Source organism: Chlamydotis macqueenii, chromosome 2, assembly GCF_036417535.1.
Source record: "Chlamydotis macqueenii isolate bChlMac1 chromosome 2, bChlMac1.mat, whole genome shotgun sequence".
NCBI classification, from domain to species: Eukaryota; Metazoa; Chordata; class Aves; order Otidiformes; family Otididae; genus Chlamydotis; species Chlamydotis macqueenii.
The window spans coordinates 140,599,711-140,623,445 of record NC_141557.1 but is presented as its reverse complement, the minus strand read 5'-3'; the positions used below and the strand labels follow the sequence as shown (position 1 = coordinate 140,623,445).

Genomic DNA, 23,735 nt, shown 5'->3' with positions numbered 1-23,735 from the left:
CCTTCATGGTTGATGTTTTTAGGTAGGCTGTAGAGTTGTTTGCCTTTGTCATTCACATTGATCTTAATATATAAATTGCATGTCGTTTTGATGATGAAGGATTTGAAGCTGCTTCATGGCTGACTCATATTTAGAGGGTAGCACCAACCCATCAAAGGGACACAGCATACAGAATTAGAACTAGACCAAGATACCAAGCAGATAAATGTTCCACAGGATTTTAAATGAGGATCTTGACACAACCATGAGCCAGAAATGAAGAAGAAAGATAATGACTGTGAAATTGTACTAAAGTGCAAAGTATAGAGCATGGTATGCTGATTATGTTTAAGAGCTCAGAGTAAGATAAATCCAACTGTTTTAACAGGAAACGTAATACTATATGGCTTGGTCAGGAATAGCGTGGTATAAGAACCATACATCCAGACCAGGGTAGCGATGTTGACTGTAACATACTCTTAGTTTTAAAATATTAAATAGTTTTGTTTCTTTTAATTGTACGATGTGGTAGTTAACAATGGCATTACTTAGATGCCAACATCAGACTACTATTAGAACTAGACTACTGGATATGAAGTAGATGACAAGTTGTGTGCTATGACAAGGTGTACTATGGGCTGATTCTGTACTTAGCTGTTTCCCTTGTAAATTACAAGTCACATATGGAGACATAGGCACTACACTACCTACACAGTGACTTTTAACCATCTTTATGAGGAGAGTCTCGTAAGTGATTTGGGGTAAAGAAGGGTGATATAGCTAGGAAGTATTTTGATGTGGATTTTAAAAGTTTATTTGTGGTTTTGTAAGATTTTGTGAATAAAGGAATAATTGGAGGAGCTTTGGATGTGATTTGGTCCCTTGTTGCCTCCAACAATTGGTAGGCTCAGAAAGTGTATCTGCCTCCTTTATTCTGCCAAATTGCACGAGGCTTACATCAGTTTATGTGCAAACTAGTCTCTATATGATGTAAAGAAGAAGTCTACTTTGTGTTTTATTGTGTTAAAAAAAAGTATTTTTATATATTTCCAAACAAAATAGTTTTTTAATATCTTGTATGTATGAAGATATAAGCTGTTGATGCATTTAGGTAATCTATCTTCAGAAGTATGTCCTTTTAATAGAAGTTTAGAATGATGAAATGCATTGTAAAATCCAAGTGTGGTTAATAGCTATGTTCATCACGGGGTGGGGGGGAAGAATAGAACAGAATAGAATATTTTCAGTTGTAAGGGTCCTACAATGATCTACCTGATCTAGTTGAAGATGTCCCTGCTCCTTGCAGGGGGGTTGGACTAGATGACCTTTGAAGGTCCCTTCCAACCCTAACCATTCTATGATTCTATGATCGTCTAGTCCAACTGCCTGACCACTTCAGGGCTGACCAAAAGTTTGAGCGTGTTATTAAGGGCATTGTCCAAATGCCTCTTAAACCCTGACAGGCTTGAGGCATTGACCACCTCTCTAGGAAGCCTGTTCCAGTGTTTGACCATCCTCTTTGTAAAGAAATACTTCCTACTGAAGACTGTCAAGTGTGAACCTCCCCTAGTGCTGCTTTGAACCACTTCCATGCATCCTATCCCTGGACACCAGGGAGAAGAGATCAGCACCTCCCTCTCCACTTCTCCTCAGGAAGCTGTAGAGAGCAATGAGGTTGCCCCTTGGCCTCCTTTTCTCCAAGCTAGACAAGCCCAGAGTCCTCAGCTGCTCCTCATAGGCCATTCCTTCCAGCCATTTCACCAGCTTTGTTGCCCTCCTCTGAAGGCATTCAAGGACCTTCACATCCCGCTTAAATTGTGGAACCCAGAACTGCACACAGTACTCAAGGTGAGGCCGCACCAACACTGAATACGGCGGGATAATCACCTCTCTTGACTAGCTGGTTATACTGCATTCAGTGCACCCCAAGATGCAGTTTGTCCTCTTGGCTACTGGGGCACACCGCTGACTCGTATTGAGCCTGCTGTTGACTAGCACCCCCAGATCCCTTTTTGTGAGGCTGCTTTCCAGCCCCTCCTCTCCCAATTTATACTTATGTCTCGTGTTCTCTACTTATTTCTTATAGGTGATGTTCACTTCTGTGGGCTTCTCTGATCACTGTATGTATTTTGATGTTACTTAAATACTCCTTACTTTTGTAACACGTAGCCATGCTAGAGCTTTCCTTTACTGATGGTGTATCAGGCTGCAGTACTCTAGAACTCATTCTCTTCTGGTTTGCTGAATTCTCAGTCCATAGCTTCTTTGTCAACCTTTTAGTATGGGTGCTCTGTTACCCTGTTCTTTTGAGAGCTGGATTTTGCTGTGCAGCTGCAAAAGCACTTCTCCATCTAGAGGTGATCCAAGAATCTCCATGTGGTTTAACCACTAATTTTTCAAGAACTAAAGCTAGGGATTTACCTCCTTAGGAACACAATATATCGAAGAGAGAGACCTTCTCTGCAGAGCCTTCTAAGCACAATATCTCATAATACTTCTTTCTAGATAAAAGCAGGCAGTATGTTGTGTGCCTGTCTTGCTATACATTTGTCAGTTCTTGGGATCATTTTTTGATGCATGTTCAGGAATAACAGCATAGAGGTCTTTGGAAATTCAGGACATTGTATTTTTTCTGAACTGGAGTGGGTTTAGCAAAGCTCTGGTAGAAAGTGTTACGCTTGGCATGTCACAAACCATTCATGATACAGTATTTGTTAACAGCCAGAGCTTAAATTGCCTGTACTGTGCGTCTTCAGATAATCACAGTTTAGTGTATTTCACCACAACGCTTTTAGCTCGCATAATGAGGATTGTCTCTTTCTCCAGGTATCCTTCTGACCATACTTCAGTTTATCTTACAGTTGATTTAAAGTCCCTTCTTGCTTGACTGCAGGTCAGGTAGATGGTTTTACTCCCTTGGCACAATGTCTTGAAGGCCGTCTTGTTTAAGTTGCATATAACAGGGTTTTCAGTTCTCCTAGCATACAATCCTTTGAAGCACCATGGCAGTCAGCAGAAGTAAAGGGTTTGAGCAGTGTACCACTGAATAGAAACACTGAAAGATCTCAGAGATAAATGGCAGACAGGGAATGCATGACGCACGGCAGAGGCAGAAGCTGCTTGGTGTGGAGCATGGAGCTAATGCCACCATCAATTTCATCCCCTGCTTGCATAGAGAAAGGTTTATAAAAGTCACTGGGACTCTTTGCGTATGGCAACACGTGTACTTATTTGGAAAGCAATGCCAATTTGAGCAGCTCCTACTCTGCTACATCCCTGTTGGCTATGCCATGAATTGAATCAGGGAACTGATTTGTTGGAAAAATAATTTGGCAGACAGGTTTATTTTTAACTAGGGTCAGTTACAGTTGTTCAGTGGAAGAACTGATGAACAGTGGGAATTACTGCTGTAGGTTGCAGTGAAAGGAGGGACTGGAGCTTGGCACTGCTGTTTAAGTAAACGTATGTGGAGCTGTGCCCTTGGGCTCCACGCCCAGGTTTTATGGGACTGGATAGAAGCTGGAATAGGGAAGTGGTTCTGTTTGTTAAATAATTAAAACTTGTTATGAGCAACTCAAGTGCAGATAATCTTGCTGACTAATCATTTTTTCCTTTCTGTTGAGTCATTCTGTTGGCTTAGAGTGATTATGAGTAGGTTTTTTGTTTCTTGTGGGCTTTTGGTGGCGGATTTTTCTTTTTTTTTTTTTTTTTTTTTTGGAGGGAGGTACAGCTGTGTACCAACACTTTCAAAACTGAAACTGGAAGGAATTGCTATTACTTAATTTCATTTCTGTGTAAGATTGGAAGAGTAGAGAAAGAGGGGAAAAAAGCATCCTACTGTTACTGCCAAATTAGAGTATTCACCTTCAGTTTTGCAGTTTCTTGCATTTCTAAGAATGTGTCAAGTTCGTTTGCTTAGTTCTTATATTAAAGCATCAATGTACTATAATTGAACAGCATTTCAGTTGCATGTATAGTTTCGTTGTATTTCCTTGAGAAATTGCATCACATGGCATGAATTGTGTGTGTGGTTTTGCTTTTATTCTAGAATAAATATTGGTGAAAATCTGAGAAGTACTCTCAGAGGGTCTGGTACCAGCGAAAGATTCACTCTTACTGTATCTTTGAAAACACTTATTCAGGAGCTTATGTGTTCCTGGATGAGGCTCTGAGCAACCTCACCTAGTCAGGGATGTCCCTGCTCCTTGCAGGGGGGTTGGACTAGATGACCTTTGAAGGTCCCTTCCAACCCTAACCATTCTATGATTCTATGATCTAAAGTAATTAATATCAAGAGCTGTGCTAACTGATAACTTACTGGGTAGTCCATGTAGTTTGTGAAGCAGATAACTGAAAATGTGTGTGTGTGTATATATATATATATATATATTTTTTTTTTTTTTTACTGTGTTGTATTTTCTTTGGTAATGAAATGTCTGTCAGCTTGTTGCCAGTTGATACCTGCAGCTTATTGTATCATTTCTGATAGTATATGAATTCTGCAACATATTAAAGTAGTAAATAAGAGAAGTGTTTTGGACTGCCCAGTCTACACCACTACTTTACTTATAGCAGGTGTTTAATTGTTGACAGTTAGATTTTATTTTTTTTTTTTTTGGCTTTAAAACTGAAGTTTGTTTGGTCTGCTTTAAAAAAAAAAAGTCAAGCAAAGGAGTTCTTAGTGTCTCTTTTGTGATGCCTTTGCGGAGTTCAATAAATATCCCTGTTGTGATTTTTTTTTTTTATTTTTTTTTTTCCTTACTTTTCAAATTTTCAATTAAGTTACTCTAAGTTGAGAGTATTTTTCTGTTCATTGTGACTGAAAAATAAACAGCAGATATGATGTGAAAGAGAGCTTGGGTATAACTGTGCAGAATGTATTGTTCTAAAGAGCCTCAATTCTTCTACCTTAACTCTCAGAAGTAACTGAAGGTCATGCTGTTATTAAAGAACATAAAGAAACCTGTTAAAATTCAGCATGGCTGCAGAAGATGGTATTATGCACTGGTAAACATTATGTAAAGGAGTACATGTTTTTTAGAGACTAGAAGATACTAACAGGCTGCAAGAACTTTGAAAGTTGTGAGCTGACGTGTGGCATTATCTTCACATAGTGGTAGCTGTGCTTACCGAAATGTGGCTTGTCTTCTAAAGTATACTCAGGGCCAGCTGTGTTAAGACTTCTCTCAGTTCAATTGTATAAGTTCATAGTGCAATAGTAACATGATATTAACATGATGTATCTATAGCCTAGCTCATGTGGATTATCTACACTTAATATTAAGAACTAACAGGAAACCTTTGTGTAGACAGCAATATATATAATATTGTTGATAGATATTTGATAAAATACAGTATTTGTGGCTGAAATTGAAGAGCCATTTAGTAAACCTGATTGTATTTTCCTGTAAGGGCATCGTCTAGCAATTCTTGAGTGATGTAAGTAATCCAAAAAGAAACTAAAAGTTCAGTGAGCGTTCATTCTTTGCATCAGTCGGCAACAAGAAAAGAACAGCAGCATAAGAAAAAGCTGGTAGAATCTGGTTGGCATCCATTCTCAATAATTTCTGTAATTGTCTACAGTTAAAGGAACAAATGACGATAGTTATTGGTACCTTCCAGCGTAAGAGTACCCTGGTGTCTTAGTTGTCCTTTTTCAGGATTGAGTAGGGTTTTGGGAAGGTTGTTGCGGCGCATCTGTATGGGTGTAGTTCTACAGCTTTCTGTCAGTACGGAGCACAGGCAGAGTGAGAAATATTTATTTTCTAAAATTGGCATTTACTTACATTCCATATAAAATGAAGGCAATAGCCTTAAAAGGAATGGCTTACTTGGCAGACCAGTAAAATTCTATAAACTAGTTGGGAACTGTTTGGGCATTTTTATTTCTGCATGCTATGTTGTCTCCCTAGAGATAACAAGTAGCAAGCTATCCTCAATGAATATACTTTTTGCAGGCATTGTGATAAATATTTCTTTTTTTTGGCTATTTTCTCTACACCTTCATCCCTTTTTTTTTGTTGTTGTTGTTGTTGTGAAGAAGCTCTTAATTAATCCTCTCTAATTTGTAAATTGCTGGCAATGAGAAACTAATAGTAGTGCAATTAGGAATAGCTGGTAGACAAAAGCTTGATACTAATTATAGACTTGGCAGGCATTTTGTCTGTAGGAATTTGAGAAGTAAAGAAAGCATGGCATTCCTTTCATCTCTTTCCAAATGTAGAACTGTGCTGGTTTGTTGGGCAAACTGTGTAAAGAACTTAAGGGCATGGATGTTTGAGGAATAGCTCTAGCCTTCCACAGTAAAGAAAGGGCTATCTCCTTTTCCAGGGAAGTATTCTGATATGTGCCATCTAGTCCAGTGGTGACCACCATTACCTTTGTTTTGACAAAGGTAATGCATAATTTGACAATTATTGTCTATGATCTTAGTGATAAATGTGTTGTATATTATGGAAACTGTGCAGCAGTCTTTATGAAGGATGTCAGCATCTAAAGAGTAGTAACTTTTGACTGACAGGCAAGAGAATATTGCATATTCTGCCATCTGATCTACGTCAGTCAGCCCCTTCTCTAGTTTTGTAGCTTGCGTGCCCTAGTTGGACTCTAGGTGTGTAAGAATCTAGCTATATGGATCAAGTTAGTAGATCAGAGTTTAGAATTGTAAATGCTTTTGGGCATGTTCCTGTATTAAAATACCTAAGGTACATTGTCTGTGTTATTTATAATAATCATTATGAAATGATAATGTTTTAAATAGTTCAAATATATAGACTGTGTGTGTATAGCTGAAAATTATTTTATATTTTCTTGCAGCTAACAGAAGATGAAATTGCAACTATTCTAAAATCTACTCTTAAAGGACTTGAATACTTGCACTTTATGAGAAAAATACATAGAGATATAAAGGCTGGAAACATCCTTCTTAACACTGAGGGACATGCAAAATTAGCTGATTTTGGTGTAGCTGGCCAGTTAACAGTAAGTACCTGTGGAAAGATATTTTAAAAATGCATTAGTACTCCTAACCATTTTCTTTTACATTTTTATTTTACTACTGCCTTGAATTTTTTGTCTGAGGAGTGAGTAGTGGTAGTAGTAGAGCTAGCATTCTTTATCACAATGAGTATTTAATGTATTGCAAGGATATTTAGTTTTTAGTTGTTTGTTTTTATAACCTAGTGTTACAACTTCAAGTGCCTGATGATCCCAGTTTAAACTTCTGCTTGATGTTTTTGATCATTGTTCCCTGTTTGGTCTCTGTAGGCTGCTTGATTGTAATTGGAAATTGCTACCATTTGACCTTTGTAGCTAATTTAACTTTTAAATATAGAATTAATATGAAAAGAATCTGAAAATAAGCATTTCTGTTTTAATTGCATAAATAATATAATTACAGGATACAATGGCAAAACGTAATACTGTTATAGGAACTCCATTTTGGATGGCTCCTGAAGTAATACAAGAGATTGGCTATAACTGCGTGGCAGACATCTGGTCCCTTGGTATCACTTCGATAGAAATGGCTGAAGGAAAACCTCCATATGCCGATATTCATCCAATGAGGGTAAGTGTGTGTGGCAGCGTTATCTTGTTTGTTGTATTAAAAAAAAACCAAAAAACAACCAAAACAACCAAACAAACAAAAACAAACAAAAAAAACCACCAACAAACCACCCCAAAACTAAAAAAACTACTACTGGAAACATAAACTTCATGTTTATGGACAAAGATTTTTAAAGGATTTTTACGTGCTGTCTTGCTTCCTGTTTACTGCAGTTTGCCTTTGTTTTAACACATCTCTGTAAGGTTTCAGAATGCTTTTATCTCCACTTGAGAGAGAAATAAAGAAATAAGTGCTTAACTGACTTGAAGGCAGCATATAGAACCTATTCCATACTGTACCTGCACTTGGGGAGTTCCATAACCAAGAGGCCATCCTCCTTTGAAAGGGAATTTTGAAGTAAAGATGATCTAAAGAAGGATTCATAGCTGTCCTATGTGAGCACTGCTAATATAGGTAACCCCTGACAGTTTTTATTTATTACTGACTCTTAAAGTCTGTTACTGAATTAGTTTACTTTTTACAAAATAAAATGTAAATAGAATTAGTCACTTTATGAGAAATAGCAGTTATAAAGGAATTACTTGGTGAAGTTCATGGGGAGCAATATTTATCTCAGAATAACTGTTGCCACTGTTGGTCATGCTTTTATTTTTTTTGAAATGAGCTATAGAATAGCTACACTGATTGCACTGAGTATCAATGAATAGTCCGTTCTTGGATTGTTTATATCTCAAGCCCATTTGGTATTAATAAAGCACTTTATAGTGCTAAAAGCAGATTTAAAAAAAAAAAATCTATTGTTTGCTGCAAAAGTGGCATGCATAATAGATTATTTAGTTTTATTTTACTAGTGCCTCATATATCAAGTTCTTAACATAAGGAAGCCACCACTGTTGAAAGATAAGGTACTGTTAATATATGATAACTGTAAGGTGACGCATATATGGGTTCAAGTATATTTAGTGCTGTTACATTCTTCATTTTTGTTTGTGGGGTTCTCTGTTTTTGTTTGTGTGTGCTTTTTGGAGCAGAGATGTTTCCTGAGGTTTTATGGCAATGTAAAGCTCTGTTATAGCTAGTGAGTGTTTTGCAATTAGAAACATCACGTAATTTTGGAAGCAAAGCTTAATAATTTTCCTGCACTATTTTTTTTTTTTCGTTTAATTAACTATTCTAAAATTACTGTTCAAAGTGAAAGCTGGGAACAAAATAAGTATCTCTGATGCTTGTTTTTTATAGGAATTTAAGGTGAAATAACATTTTAAAATATTCTGAAGAACTATGGATTACAAATTAAATACACCTGATCATGCTGGGGGTTTTGGTTGTACTTTTAATGAAAATGTCTTAATTATAGCTGAGTTAATTTTAACATCATTATATGTGGTTGCACTAGCTATTGAAAGGTGAAGACTACATTATCAGAGAGGATTTCTATACACATGACAACAGCTGCTTATAAATCAAAGATCACTGAGTTGGAAAGCTTGTGAATCTGTTTAATTCTTGTAATGAAATGAATGCTATCAAAGGCCAAAGTAATTTAACACAACAATTCTGGATTACATAGAACATGTGTTCTTGTTAATAAATTATGTTATGGTTTTTAAGGGCTTGTATGCAGTTAGTACGCTTTTGTATATTTGATACCTACAGTTTTTCTTAATTTTTATTAGTGAGTTGTTACAGTGGTTAACAAGAAATACACAGATTTAAGTTGCAATAGTTTTTCCCAGTGTCATACGATACAACTTCACAGGGCTTTTTGACATATGTAGATGCTTTCCTACTTTGTTTTAGTTATGACACGGAATTGATACAGGCAAGCATGAAAGCTTGGGCAAATTTTCATTGCTTTTTCTAGATGTTGCTGGAGTTATGTGGTATTTATGTAAGGCACAATTTTGTTACTTGGGAATGCATGTTGAAATTACCATGTGCACTATTTTGCTGTAGGCTGGTTGGCACTGCCACAAAGGTAGTGCACTGCCAGTAGGCCGTTTCCTTGTCAACTGCATTTACAGCTTAATAGAAATATTACATGACTTCTTTAAACAAGTGTTTTGGCAGAGGGGAAATAGCAGATTCCAGGCAAACAAGCATAGCTTCCTCTGCCTAACCACACTCTAGCTACTCCAGAGAATTGTACTAGTTTCAGCTGGGAAAGAATGAGAAGTGGGGCTGCAAAATGGAATTTTGTGTGGGGGCTAAAAACAGCAGGTTTTTTTTTCTGTTAAGTATTCCTGTTTTAGCATATTTGACTGCATAAGTGTCATCAATGCTATTTCACTTGTTTCTGCTGCAAACCTGAGTTCAACAGAACCTGCAACTGTCATATTTGGTTTGAGGCTCAAAGGTCAAGACCATTTGCTAGCCCTGAGCAATTACGAATTTATAGTGGAGCTAATCAAAGGGGGATTCAGTGTGGTTGTAGAGCAAGACCCAGTCTCCTACTCTGAAGCCACAGTGATACATTTTAACAGCTTTATTTCTGTGTCCCCCATTGACTGCAGCACATAGACTGTCCTGTAGTGATAAAGTATTTATGTTCTACCACTATATGAATTTAATTCAAACTACTAACTGCTTTGTTCAGTCTCTTCTCTTCCTGCAGTATTTGTCTTTTATCATTTGTTTGTTTCTAAATTCCTCTTTTTTTTCTTTTTTTTTTTTTTTTTTTTTTGGTCATAATTTAGCCCCACTCAGGACCAAGCTACGCAGTCTCTTACTCACTCCCCCACCCTCCAAGGGAACAGGGAGAGATAATATAACAAAAAGGCTCAAGGTTTAAGATAAGGACAGGGAGAGATCCTTGAAGTTACCGTTATGGGCAAAACTGACCTCAACCTGGGGAAAACTATTTATTTAATAGAATCATAGAATGGTTAGAGTTGGAAGGGACCTTCAAAGGTTATCTAGTCCAACCCCCTGCAAGGAGCAGGGACATCTCCGACTAGATCAGGTTGCTCAGAACCTCATCCAGCCTGGCCTTGAACCTTTCCAGGGATGGGGCTTCCACCACCTCTCTGGGCAACCTGTTCCAGTGTTCTACAACTCGCATTATAAAAAACTTTTTCCTAATATCTAACCTAAATCTACCTCCTCTATTTTAAAACCATTACCCCTCAACCTGTCACAACAGGCCCTACTGAACAGCCTCTCCTTATCTTTCTTGTAGGCCCCCTTGAGGTACTGGAAGACCGCTATCAGGTCTCCCCAGAGCCTCCTCTTCTCTAGGCTGAACAGCCCCAACTCTCTCAGCCTGTCCTCGTAGGAAGGGTGCTCCAGCCCTCTGATCATCTTTGTGGCCCTCCTCTGGACCTTCTCCAACTGGTCCGTGTCCTTCTTGTGTTGGGGGCTCCAGAACTGGACAGAGTACTCCAGGTGGGATCTCACCAGGGCAGAGTAGAGGGGGAGAATCAGCTCCCTCAGCCTGCTGGCCACGCTCCTCTTGATGCAGCCCAGGATGCGGTTTATGTTCTGGGCCACAAGAGCCTGTTGCTGGCTCATGTTGAGCTTCTCGTCCACCAGCACTCCCAAGTCCTTCTCCTCAGGGCTGCTCTTGATCCATTCCCCGCCCAGCCTGTATTTGTGTCTGGGATTGCCACCACCCAGGTGCAGGACCTTGCACTTGGCCTGGTTGAACTTCACGGTTGGCATGGGCCCACCTCTCCAGCCTGTCCAGGTCCCTCTGGGTGGCATCCCTCCCTTCCAGCGTGTCAATGGCACCACACAGCTTGGTGTCATCAGCAAACTTGCTGAGGGTACACTCTATCCCACTATCCATGTTGCTGACAAAGATGTTGAACAGGGCTGGGCCCAACACGGACCCCTGAGGGACGCCACTCGTGACTGGTCTCCACTTGGACATTGAGCCGTTGACAGCCACTCTCTGAGTGCGGCCATCCAGCCAACTCCTTATCCACCGAGTGGTCCGTCCATCAAACCCATGTCTCTCTAGTTTAGAGAGAAGGATGTCGTGCGGGACAGTGTCAAAAGCTTTGCACAAGTCCAGGCAGATGATATCCGTTGCTTGTCCCTTGTCCACCAATGCTGTCACCCCATCATAGAAGGCCACCAGATTGGCCAGGCATGATCTGCCCTTAGTGAAGCTATGTTGGCTGTCACCAACCACCTCCTTGCTCTCCATGTGCCTTAGCATGGTTTCCAGGAGAATCTGCTCCATGACCTTGCCAGGCACAGAGGTGAGGCTGATCGGCCTGTAGTTGCCCAGGTCCTCCTTATTCCCCTTTATAAAAATTGGGGTTATGTTCCCTCTCTTCCAGTCATCGGGGACCTCACTAGACCGCCATGATTTCTCAAATATGATGGCCAGTGGCTTGGCAACTTCATCCGCCAGTTCCCTCAGGACCCACAGGTGGATCTCATCAGGTCCCATGGACTTGTGCACCTTCAGGTTCCTCAGATGATCCCGAACCTGCTCTTCGAGTACAATGGGCAGTTCTTCATTCTCGCAGTCCCTGCTTGCACCTTTTACGGCTTGGGTGGTGAGACAAGAGCCCTTATTGGTGAAGACTGAGGCAAAAAAATCATTGAGTACCTCAGCCTTCTGCATCTCCTGGGTAACCAGGACACCGGTTTCCTTCTGGAGTGGGCCTACATTCTCCTTGGACTTTCTTTTGTCCCCTACATACCTATAGAAGCCCTTCTTGTTGTTTTTGGTATCCCTGGCCAGATTCAATTCCATCAGGGCTTTAGCCTTCCTCACCTGATCCCTGGCCACTTGCACAACCTCTTTGTAGTCCTCCCAGGCTACCTGTCTCCGCTTCACCCTCTATAGGCTTCCTTCTTCACTTTCAGTTGGTCTGGGAGCTCCTTGCTAATCCACGCCGGCCTCCTGGCCTTTTTGCCTGGCTTGTTCTTCATCGGGATGCACCTCTGCTGAGCTTGGAGGAGGTGCTCCTTGAATGTGGACCAACTTTTCCTGGGCCCCTCTTCCCTCCAGGGCCGCCTCCCATGGCCCTTTGCCCATCAGGTCCCTGAAGAGGCTGAAGTCCGCCTTCTTGAAATCTAGGGCTGAGAGCTTGCCGTGCAGTTTCCTCGCTGCCCCATGGATCTTGAACTCCACCGTGTCGTGGTCGCTGCAGCCAAGGCTGTCCTTTACTTTCACATCCCCGACCAGTCCCTCCCTGTTGGTGAGCACAAGGCCGAGCATGGCACCCCTCCCTGTGGTTAGTAAAACCGCAGCAGGATAATGAGAGAGAGAATGAAACAATTTCCCCTCCACCCCTCTCTTCCTGGGCTTAACTTCATTTTAATTATCTCTACCTCCTTCCCTACCCTGTGTGATAGTGGGGGGAATTAGGGAATGGGGGTTATGGTCAGTTCATCACTTGTCGCTTTCTGCTGCTCCTTCCTTCTTGGGGGAAAGAACTCCTCACATTCCTCTCCTGCTCCAGCGTGAGGTCCCACCCATGGGCTACAGTACTTCATGAAACTGTTCCCATGTGGGTCATTTCTTCCACGGGGTACAGTCCCTCCAGAACGGCTGCCCCAGTGCAGGCCCTTCATGGGCCACAGCTTCCTTCAGGCATCCACCTGCCCTGGCGTGGGGTCTTCCATGGGCTGCAGGGGGACAACCTGCTTCACCATGGTCTTCACCACAGGCTGCAGGGGAATTCTGGCCAGGAGCTACATTACTCCTCCCACTCTTTATTCACTGACCTTTGTGTCTGCAGCCATTCCCCTCACCAGAAATTCTTCACAACAGGCAGGCAGACGGCTCTCAGGTTCTCTTCACATCTCATCTCCTCCACTTCTTGCAGCTGGGCTGGGCCGAGTTGGGCCAGAGGGTGAGGGCCACAAGGCTTGCACCTCCTTCTCTCTGCTCCTTCTTCTACTTCTTCATATCTTTTTTTTTTTTTTTATTTTATTTTTTTTTTAGTTTGTTTTTCCTGTTCTTAAATAAGTTACCAGAGGCATTATCACTGAACGTTTTGGAACATTTTGTCACCAGTTGGCTTGTCTGCGGCCAGTGGTGGGTCCACCCTAGGCCTGACCACGTCCTCCAGACAAAGGGCAAACTTTTAGCAGCTTTCTTACAGAAGCTGCCATTGTAGCCCCCTCCACTAAACAACAGGAACACTTTAAAAAAAACCAAAACAAAAAAAAAACAAAAAACCCCACCCAAAACAAACAAACACCCCCTCCCCCCGTAATGGAAACAAAGACTAGGACTGTTTTACTGTAGTAGTTGTGATTTTGCTTTTTGGCAAAAAGTGGTAACATGCTTTTGAAATACCTTCCATGTTTGCTAATCAAGCCATGGTCTCAAATTTGTAATGGAAGAGTTGTTTCTGGTGGAAGATCCTTTAAACTGCAAAGTTATTGCTTGGTCATAATCCACCTACTGCTGATATTTGGCTTTATTAACAAGTAGATTAACACAATTTACCGTAAACCTAATCTCTAAACCTTAAGAATGGCTGTTTTTTGAGGTCCTTTCTCTAGAATCACAGAACAGTTAGGACCACCTATACCAAAAATTTTCTGTATAATCGTGCAATTATGTGATCACTTACTGCTGCAAGGCAGTGATTTTTATGATCAATTTAAGCTAGCATAAGTGTGAGCTGCTGGTTATGGAGAAAGCCTATCCTTAGCAGCCAGGAGTTCCTGACCTTTCTGTTGAGTAAACAGTAGTGTTTTTGTGTCCTCACATGAAGTTGGATAAAGGAACTGATAATCTGAAAAGTTAACCTGACAGAAACCTGGTAGAACTGAGCTGGAGAAGTTGGGAGTGTGTAGATGGACGAGGGAAGTGGGATGAGAGGAGTTACTGCCTTTGGCCACAGCCATGCACAGAGCTTTGTAGACCAGCTGCAAAACTGCAACCTTAGTTTTATAAAATCTGCTCTTTTTTACAAGGTTGGTAAGTACTGACAGGTTGATGTGCTTCAGATAAATGAAAAAAAAGGGCAAAAAAAAATCCCCCAGACTCTCTTCTTTCACGTTTATCAGGCAGCTGCAATAATTCATGTTGCTGTGGTATGGAAGAATAGATGTGTTTTTCAACACTTCACAGTATTGGCCTTTGCTTCTTTATGGTGAGGTTTGTTGGAAATGGACATGTGGGCATCACATGTTCAGCAGTGAACTGGAAGAAGCCAATTTGAACTGCTTCCATTTGCCTTAAGTCCAATCATGATTTTTCTTTTTTCCATGGCTCTTACCCAGATTATCCATGCCTCCTGCTTAGTTTGTGTCATTTCCACCCTTGACTAATCTGTTGGTAATATCCTTTTATTACTGATGTGTCTTATAACAATTCTCAGCCTACTGCATTAAAACTGGAGGTTGAAATGAGAATTACTGCTGTGTAAAGCAGTAAGAACCAAGGAAGGTGTCATGTTGAGCATCCTATCTGATTAAGATCAGTTTTTCAGTCACTGAGAAAGTGGTTTTCTCTGTGCCTTCTGTGCCAGAAGTTGAGGAGAGGGAAAAAGAAAAACCACTCTGGTGACGTCAGATGTCTTTCTGTGTAGTCACTCTCATCGGTTTCTGTTATTTTCTTTGAGAGTTCAGCTATCCTATCTCAGCATTACTGCTTTTAATTTAGAGTAAAGTTGTAAAAGTGTATTATGTAAATGTTTTCTAATTTTAGTACTTTTACTTAAGACAAAAATTTGAGTTAACTTCTAAAAGTCATTTTACTTTTAAGAACCTTAATTGAGACACTTTTTGTTAATTTATAACTTGAGATGTTGCCTACTGTTTTCTAGATAGTGAGCTAATATTTAAGGAGATGTAAAATATGGATTTTTGATTGTACATTACTATTTATTATTTTACTCTCTCTTCAAAATCTTGTGGAGGAATGACAATGTGCTGTAGTAGGACTCACTAAATGCGATTCCTCAGGGAGGTCATAATTCTTCAATATTTCTGTTGTGCATTTTATGTTACGACAGTTCCCTTGCAATTAAATACCCTATGTGCTTTTAAGTGATTTAACATATTGAGATTATTTTAAAATAGTTAAATCTTAAGACTTGAGAACAGCATGTGAGACCCTAACATACCCAGTTCTTTGAACAGTAGGAATGTATATCGCTAAAAGAACAAAAAATGTGACTTCCCCTTCCTCTGGATCTTCCATTGTGTCGTGTCTTGTCTTTTTTAAAAATGGGATTTCTGAGGTGTGTTGTCTTACACAATGCTGTAGTCATTCTGAATTTATAAATAATAAGTGATATAATGTATGTTTACAGCTGGGAACTAAGACACTGATGTGAAATGGTAGAATGGAATTGGAGAAGTACGGAGAATGGAATTGGAGAAGTCTTGCTGCAGGCTTCCCAAAGAACTGTTGCAAGACCTTTGGAGCTTTTTAGACTTCAAATTGAGATTTTATGTTTGCTTTGAGCGGACCTAAATGCACACGATGTCTGCAAAGGGGTGGTATTGCTGCCATGCATTTTCAGCACCCGTTGCTGTTGGAATGAGCATTTAGGTGGCCACATGATGACCTGGATCAGAAAATCGATCTGTCTGAAAACTAACCAAGTAACAAGTAGTAGCTTTCACTGATAGTGTTAGTACGGTGCTTGGACTAGGAGGGGACAAAAATATGTGTTTGGAACTGGTAGGAGAATCGGAGCAGCCAAGTTGGTGCTGAAGTTAGCAACTTCTACTTAGTTAGACTTAAAGTAATTGCAAAACCAGAGTCTCGGCTGTCACTTTGTAAATTTATTATGTTTAAAACTTAATTATTTAAGGAAGCTCCTGTGTACATCAAAGGTTATAATGTATGCAGATACCGTCATACTTGGGAGCTATACCTGTAGGTGTGGTGCTGCCATGCTGTTTTTGCTGCTTTGGATAAATGAAATCTAGTCTTGAGGGGAGGAAAGGGATTGCTCTTCCTTTTTCTGATCAACTAGTAAGTGTCTGCAGACTGCAGAGCTTCTCTGGAGATGGCCCTTACAAATGCCTTTTGTAAGGGATGAACTGACTTTTTTGAGCCTGTTCTGCCTGTTGGAATTTTCCTAGTTGAGCATATCAATAAAACGAGACAGAGTTCTAGACCGTTCACGCTAAGTGTTCCCCTACAAAGCTGCCTTCCTTCTCCACCTCACCAGTTTTTCCATCTTTAAATGCTATTGCCATGATACAGCTGAACTTCATGGGGTAAACTTCCAGTGGCCTTCAGTTTGCATGCAGATGAAGGCAAGTTTTGCTTCATAATATGTTCAACTCCGTGGTGCTATTTATAGCCAGAATTTCAAATCAGTGTTATAACTTTAGTCAAGAAAAAAAATAGCATAATTAATACCAGACAGTATTTGTCTAACAGAAAATAAAGTATGTTCTCTATATAGATCAGGAAGAAAAGAAATAAATGTCACAGGAGTTGCTTCCCACAGAAGTCACCATGAGAATTGCAACTCAGTACGATAAGAGAATATGTAGCATTTTTCCTTTTGAGAGAATAGTAGTATTACATGGTTCAAACCAGTTACATCTACACTAATACCAATGCTGATTTGATAATTGTATCTTTGGTTTGTTTCTTTTGTTCAACAACTTTCTTTTCAGGGTTGAATTCTTAAGGAAATGTGACTTAGTTTATATAAAGGTTCTTTAAAAAGAAAGCTAAATTTTCATTTAAATATGTTACTACTTCAAATCAGTAAGCAGCCTGTTTATCTACTCTGATCAAAATGTGAATAATTGTCATATGGTGATTTTTGTATGAATAAAAAAAACTCCAGAACAACAGATAAGACACTACTTTCAGCAGTATATATATTTTTTTAAAAAAAAAATTTCGTATGTTTTTTCATTCAAGATTTATTTTAAAAGAAACATATATATATATTTAAACTTGAAGAATGATCAATCTTTATAGTGTGAGAACAGACCTTTTTTATTTACCTGAACTGCTTCTGGTGTGATAAGTTATTGCTGAGGTGCAGGCCAGTTCCTAACACTCTCTTCATGACTTGACTCCTTTCAACAAGGCTTCTGGAATTGAGAGATGAGAAATGTTAGGGAAATGAAAATAAATAATTTTATATGTTTGAACTTGCACCTCTCTGTGTATTCTGTTTTTTTTTTTTTTATGAGTGAATACCTGACGTGCATACCTAAATGAGATATTTGCATAGACTTTGCTAGAACCTTAATATCTAGATATTAGAGTTGCTGATCACCAGGAGAGTTGCTTTTTCTGTGAGTTAAGATGCCAGTTAGTGCTTGCTCTAAGTGTAATGAGAGTTGAACTTGGTTGCTTATTTTGTCAGCATTCTTCAATACGTACATAAAAACAAGTCTTCTATGGGTTGTTTTATGTAACTTAACTTGAGGAAATACCTTTATAAATTTTCTGGAATACAATTAAGGCCACTATTAACTATTGCAGCAATGCCGTTTTTAGCAGGTGAAGATAGCCAGTTTTTAGGTACTTGGTAATTGTGTCAGTTTGACATTGATTTTCACTGTGGTTGAGTTATTTTTAGCAGTGAACTGAAACTAAATGAAGTGCAAGTTGTGGTCCTGCAGAAAAAATATTGTTTGTCAAAGCTGCACTTGTGGCTCATGTTCAAATTGCTCGTAGAGCTGCAGATACTGCTCTATAGATTTTTTTTATTATTATTATTTTTTATTTTTAATGTCAAGATATATATGGATCTCCAAACTTAAAATTATGATTTATGTTCTTAGTTAAAATGTGCTCTGTGTTCACTTATGTATGTAGGGTGATCTAGGGAGGGTTCAGGTGCTTTTCTTCTTAGGCTCTTATTGTTTGTGGGGATGCTAGACATAGATACAAACATGGTACCCTTTGAACATAACTTGTTTTTCAGTATTAAATGCCTGCAGGATTTATGGGGGAAGCATATTTCTAAAGGATTTCATTTGCTTGTTTGCTTGTGACCAGCCCTTGCTGTAGAGGATACAGTAGGAAATATTCTGATGAGTGAGGAGGTCAACCAGGCAAGTGCCCCCTAGGTATAGTTTCTTGTGATATAGAAGTAGAATTTCTTCCCATTTTTCAGCATGCCTAGCATAGAATTTTAATGAAAGTTCCTATATACCAAGCACAGCTTATCCAAAAGAGATAAACAGAGTAAAAGAAACAGTATGTAAATTGTCCTCAGACATGGAAGACAAGTTTAGAAGTGTTCGGTTGCAAAACGTATGAAATAAAGCCTGTGGTATTTTCCTTTGCAATTGATAATTCGTTGCTCTCCCTTACCAGATTCAGTTACATGTGTCAAGCCTTCTAGAGAGTGATGCGCTAGCATTGCGGCATCTAGTTGCTAAGACTTGACAGCTTGCTGTGCAAAGGGATAGTATGCTTAACATCAGCCCATTTCACGTGGAAAGGAGACTTTTTGTAATACTGTTGTGAAAGCAAGATAGGAAAAATACCATTTATCCTCTGGCAAAACTTACAGATGATAAAAACTTTCTTCCTAATACTCCAAGGAACTTTCTGAGGAGTTTTTGCCATGTGGCTCTGTCAAGAGCCTGTAATCCCTTCTTCCCACAGAAGATTGGCAAATCTCTCTGGTTTATGGGACTTTTGAGAGTACAAAACACATAAAAGCCCAGATACATACAGTACTTCAGTTCTCTTTCCCTAGAGGTTTGCAAAGGGGTACAGAACTGGCTTGGTTATCTAAAGCTGCTACCTTGTCAGTATCCTGTTCTTCACAGAGAGGAAAAATGACATAGAGCAGGATGTAACGAGCAGAAGAAAGTAAAAGATGGGGATAACGGCAAGCAGGGTAGAGTTGAGTTCAACTTTAGAAATCCAGAAGATGCTACTGAGATAAGATGGGGGAAGCTATGTGAAGTCTCGAAGAAGTGTTCACTGATGAGAGGAAATCAGTGCTTTATAAAGTTTCACATTCATTCATATTTGTTTGTCTATCAGCACAGAATGATATGACATTAGCGTTGATACACATACTATGAAAACATTAAATTACTTGAGGTATGTGTGATGATTAAATTGGAGGATGACAAGGCCCTATTCCTGTCCACATTAAAACTTTTGAAAAGTCGGCAATCTGATGTACATAATTTGTTGTCTTCCTGTAGGTATTGCTTTTCTTACCTACTCTTCTTTTTTTCTAGCGTGTAACTTATTTTTTCCCTTCAGTGAAGAGATGGCTTGAAAGTTCACATAAAAAAACTGTTACACTATAAATAAAGTGCAGTTAAAAGTATTTGTGGTTCTAGAATCTAGCATAAATGTTTCACTGTAGTTTAGAGAATGCATCTTCGCTCCTTCATATCACTAGAATTTTTGGGAGTAGAATAAATAATATATTTATTAGTATTAAAAGTGTGAATTCATGAATTTTATAATGATACCAGGTTTGTTGGTTGCATATGGGCACAAAAAGGAAATGTTAATCTGTCATGTGTAATAAAGTAGCAGAAGTGGGCGAATACTTGAAATTTGGACTGGAACTGGAGTTTAATTTGAATTAAATGGAAAAAGTTCATTTCATGCTTCTAAATGAGGATTTAATTAAAATTAAATTAGTTCATCTTTTTAGACTTACCCTTGAATAGGAAATTTGAAACATACTTCAGTTGATGGTTGGTTTTCTCTGACTTTGATTAAACATTTTCAAAGTAAGCGGAGGATCAGTACAGTAATTTCATAATTACACACAAGTGAGTTCACTTAAAACTTCAACTAAAATAACTGTAAGAGAAGGTTGATCTTGGTTAGTTTCATGTAGTGCTGTGTATCTTTTGTGTATGATTCAGATTCTTGGAAGTGCTAATCCGAGAAAAAGGATCATACCGTGATACTACCCTTTTATTTGTAGGATGCTTTAGCAGGGAGATGATTGACCTGGGAATATTATTTTTCAAAAATGTTGGAACAGTAAACAGAGGCTGAAAGAAGCCATGTAATTGATGGAAGGATTCTTGACTTGAGTGAGCATTGCGTCAAGTCCTACATCTGTAAGCATTATTAAAGATCGTTTGATAGAACTGCTAGTGTGGATAAAGCCAGGAATATATTCGACAAACCTAGCACACCATAGGTTAACATTATTCTCTGTGCTGACTACTTTCTCCCTGGACAAATGTTAAAAACAAACAAGCAATCGAACTCCCACCAAAAAGCTAATTCAGAAGTTTTAAATCACTGTAGATCTGCTTATTTGTGATGTTAGGAAAACTGTAAACATAAATCAAAGTGCAAAGGAAAACTGTTTTGCAACTTGAAGATCTCAAGAAAATTATATTTGAAATTAGCAATTGATAGTAAAGAATCAAGATGCATTAAAACTAGAATCGCAGTTTTAATGTTACAAGACTTTTTTTATTAATTAACTTTACAGACATTCTTATTTGAGAAAACCTTTTTAGCACTTGTACACATTATTTTATGCTGAATCTATTAATTTCTTTTTAACTTGGACTATGGACCTGGAAAATTGTTCAGCAAGGTGTTTATGCACAGACTTACAAGAACTCCTTTTACTGAAAGTTCTACAACACTGTGCAGGATATTGTAAAGTACACCACAGATTTCAAAACTTCTAAGTGAAGAGCTGTATATATTTGCTACAGGTGCTTCTGTTTCTTTTTATTTCTGTCATCTTTCAAGTTCCAGGATTAACACAAAATATACAAGGTTAATTTTTATTCAGAGGTCTGGCAGCTAGCTTTATTGAAGAGGAAGGAATTTGTGTATTGCTTTCATTGAAGTAGGTCTATTTGGATTTTTGTATGTGGCTAGTGTCTTGTTAAGCCAAAAAAGAGCTCAGTAAATAATTTTAAGAGATTCTTGGAAGCTTGAATCAATGCTTATTTGTTGAAGTGAATTATAAGTTCATTTTTTCTTAAACTTTGACATGTGTTCTGTCAGTATAGCTAATTGAATTGGAGAAGGTGCTTTAGAGGCTTGACTCCTATATTGCCAAATTCTTAATGTGTTGTTATGCTTTTTAAAAGCAAAAGTGTGTTTACTTGGCTTTTAGTTAAAGGGATATTTATTTTATTTTTTAATGATGAGGGGGAAAACTGCAATCAGATTAGGAGGAACATATTAAGCTTCTATTGCTACTTACTGTAAACGCTTTAAGTCTATACTGGTTGTTTATTAAAAAAAATTTTAAAAATTGCTTAGATTGAAAGGAAGGTAAAATTTGGAACGGAGAAAGCTTATTAAGACTGTATGCACCCTGTTTCTGTCTTGGTATTATGTTGCCTTTAAGTGTACACTAGGTCACTTTTAAAGAGGATGATGCATATTTAATGGAAGAAATTTATTTGAAAGGAAGGGTTGCCAATCAGTCTAAATTTGTTTCAGTTAAAACTTGATGGTCTGAAGACAACTCATAATCCTTTTCTTATTATAAAGTATTGCCAAATTTGTAGTAGTATCAGTTAAAAAGTTTATGGAAACTTTGTTTTAAGGTGGTTTGAAATAGAACTAAATCTTTAATGTGTGTTTGATGGCACCTGTTTTCATTTTGTTTCCCTGGCAACACCAGTGGTATCAAAAATTGCCTGTAGACCACCCTGGTTTTAGAGAAGAATGAAACCAGCTTAGTTTTTTTCATTTCAGCATTCTATTTTACTGATTAAATACTAAAACAAAGCTCTAACTTACAGTCAGTAGTTTGTGAACTAACTTGAATGATTTGGGTATGCAACTTGTGGGGTTTTTTTGGTTTTTTTTTTTAATTAGAATTTTCTGTATTAATGCCAATTTGTGTTGTTACGTTATTTTAAAAATGCATTGAGAGACTATATAGGAAGTACTTTTGATATCTCATGGCAGATAAAACCGTGTTTGAAAGCTGTATTGTCTACCTGCAGAAAAGTAGAGTAAAAGTTCATAGTTTTTTTAGATAGTGTGTTCTGTTTTTAAAGTTGTATGGATCCAAATTTTTGTTCCAGATATAAGTTCTCACCTATTGGCATTCCCATGGGAAGCAAATAAAGCCAACACAGGTGTTACCTCCGGGTTCCTAGTTTCTTCTGTGCCTCTTTACCATGTCTGAGAAATCACACTGATTATGAAGATTATATGATGTTCCAAATACTACAAATCTTTATGCATTACCAGTTTCTAGTTTGTGTTCCAGAAAAACAAACATGGACATAATTGTTGGAAGTACTGGTTATCATTACCTGCCTACCTGAAAAACTCTACCAACAAAAGCTTCCTCTGCAAAGTATATTCCTGAACTCCATGCTATACTGTTGATGATTTAAAAAAAAAAAAAAAAAAAAAAAAAGTGGTGTTCTGGTGCAGCAAATCAGAACTTGCAAGAGAACTTCTGACTTGTAGTGAGAATTACAGAAATGCTGGAAAGTCTGTGAAGTTTCAGGTGTGTTACATTTTTCCATTCCCTCCCAGAAATTTAGAATAGTTTTGAAAGATGATGAAGTGATCTGTTCTCAGAAAATACTGTTTTAGTGGGGAGGACCTCTGATGGAATTTAGGGAACCTATGATGACCCCTGCCATACTTCCCAGCATCCTGATGCCATCCGTGACTGCAGGCTTGGCAATAAAAGTGGCACAGCCCAGAATTCTCTCTTCTGCTGCTCCTTTTTTCATGCTATGGATGTTTACATAGGTAAATGTAAAACAGGTAGCATTAGCAAGCATGAGATTTATGGGCAAACTAACATGCGTATGTTGAAAGTCACCTTTTTCAACCTTAAGGTTTCAACATTCTTAAGGATGTTCCTTAAGAAAAGTAATAATCATGACCTCTGACCTTGGAACAGAGGGCATTTCTGCACTGGGCAGATACATACAGACACAAGTGAGCTTTGCACATGCTGTCCTCCTTTTACTTTTCTCCAGGAATTTCTCCAGAGTGATGGTGTGTGCACTTCAAATAATTTTTTTTTTTGTCAGACGAGGGAGGAATGTTACTCCTTCTTGCTTTTTGTTTGTTTCTCTGAATAAGACAACTAATTTGTGCAAAGTGTATTTTTTGATGTTCAGAAGCTGTAATAGTTTTATTTTTGGAGGTGAAAATGAGCATATGTAAGTTCCTAACTTGTAAAACCAATTAAAAGAGGAGTTTTAATGAATGCAGTGTTATTAAACAATCAGATTAATTGAATTGTAGAGAGAAATTGGTACAAAGTTTCTTAAAAGTTGATCTTCTTTGTATTCATGTGAATGGTCGTATATAAAGTGTGACTCTGGAGCCAACTGGATGTGA

General features: G+C 38.5%; 1 protein-coding gene across 1 annotated transcript in view; it reads left to right on the top strand.

Annotated features, from left to right (window-relative positions):
• Window positions 1-23,735, top strand: part of STK3 (serine/threonine kinase 3) — a 134,377-nt gene that overhangs the window by 19,817 nt on the left and 90,825 nt on the right. The window contains exons 5-6 of the mRNA XM_086741078.1: window positions 6,796-6,960; window positions 7,379-7,546. Coding sequence (XP_086597204.1) covers window positions 6,796-6,960; window positions 7,379-7,546 — 333 coding nt within the window. The remainder of the gene's footprint in view (window positions 1-6,795; window positions 6,961-7,378; window positions 7,547-23,735) is intronic.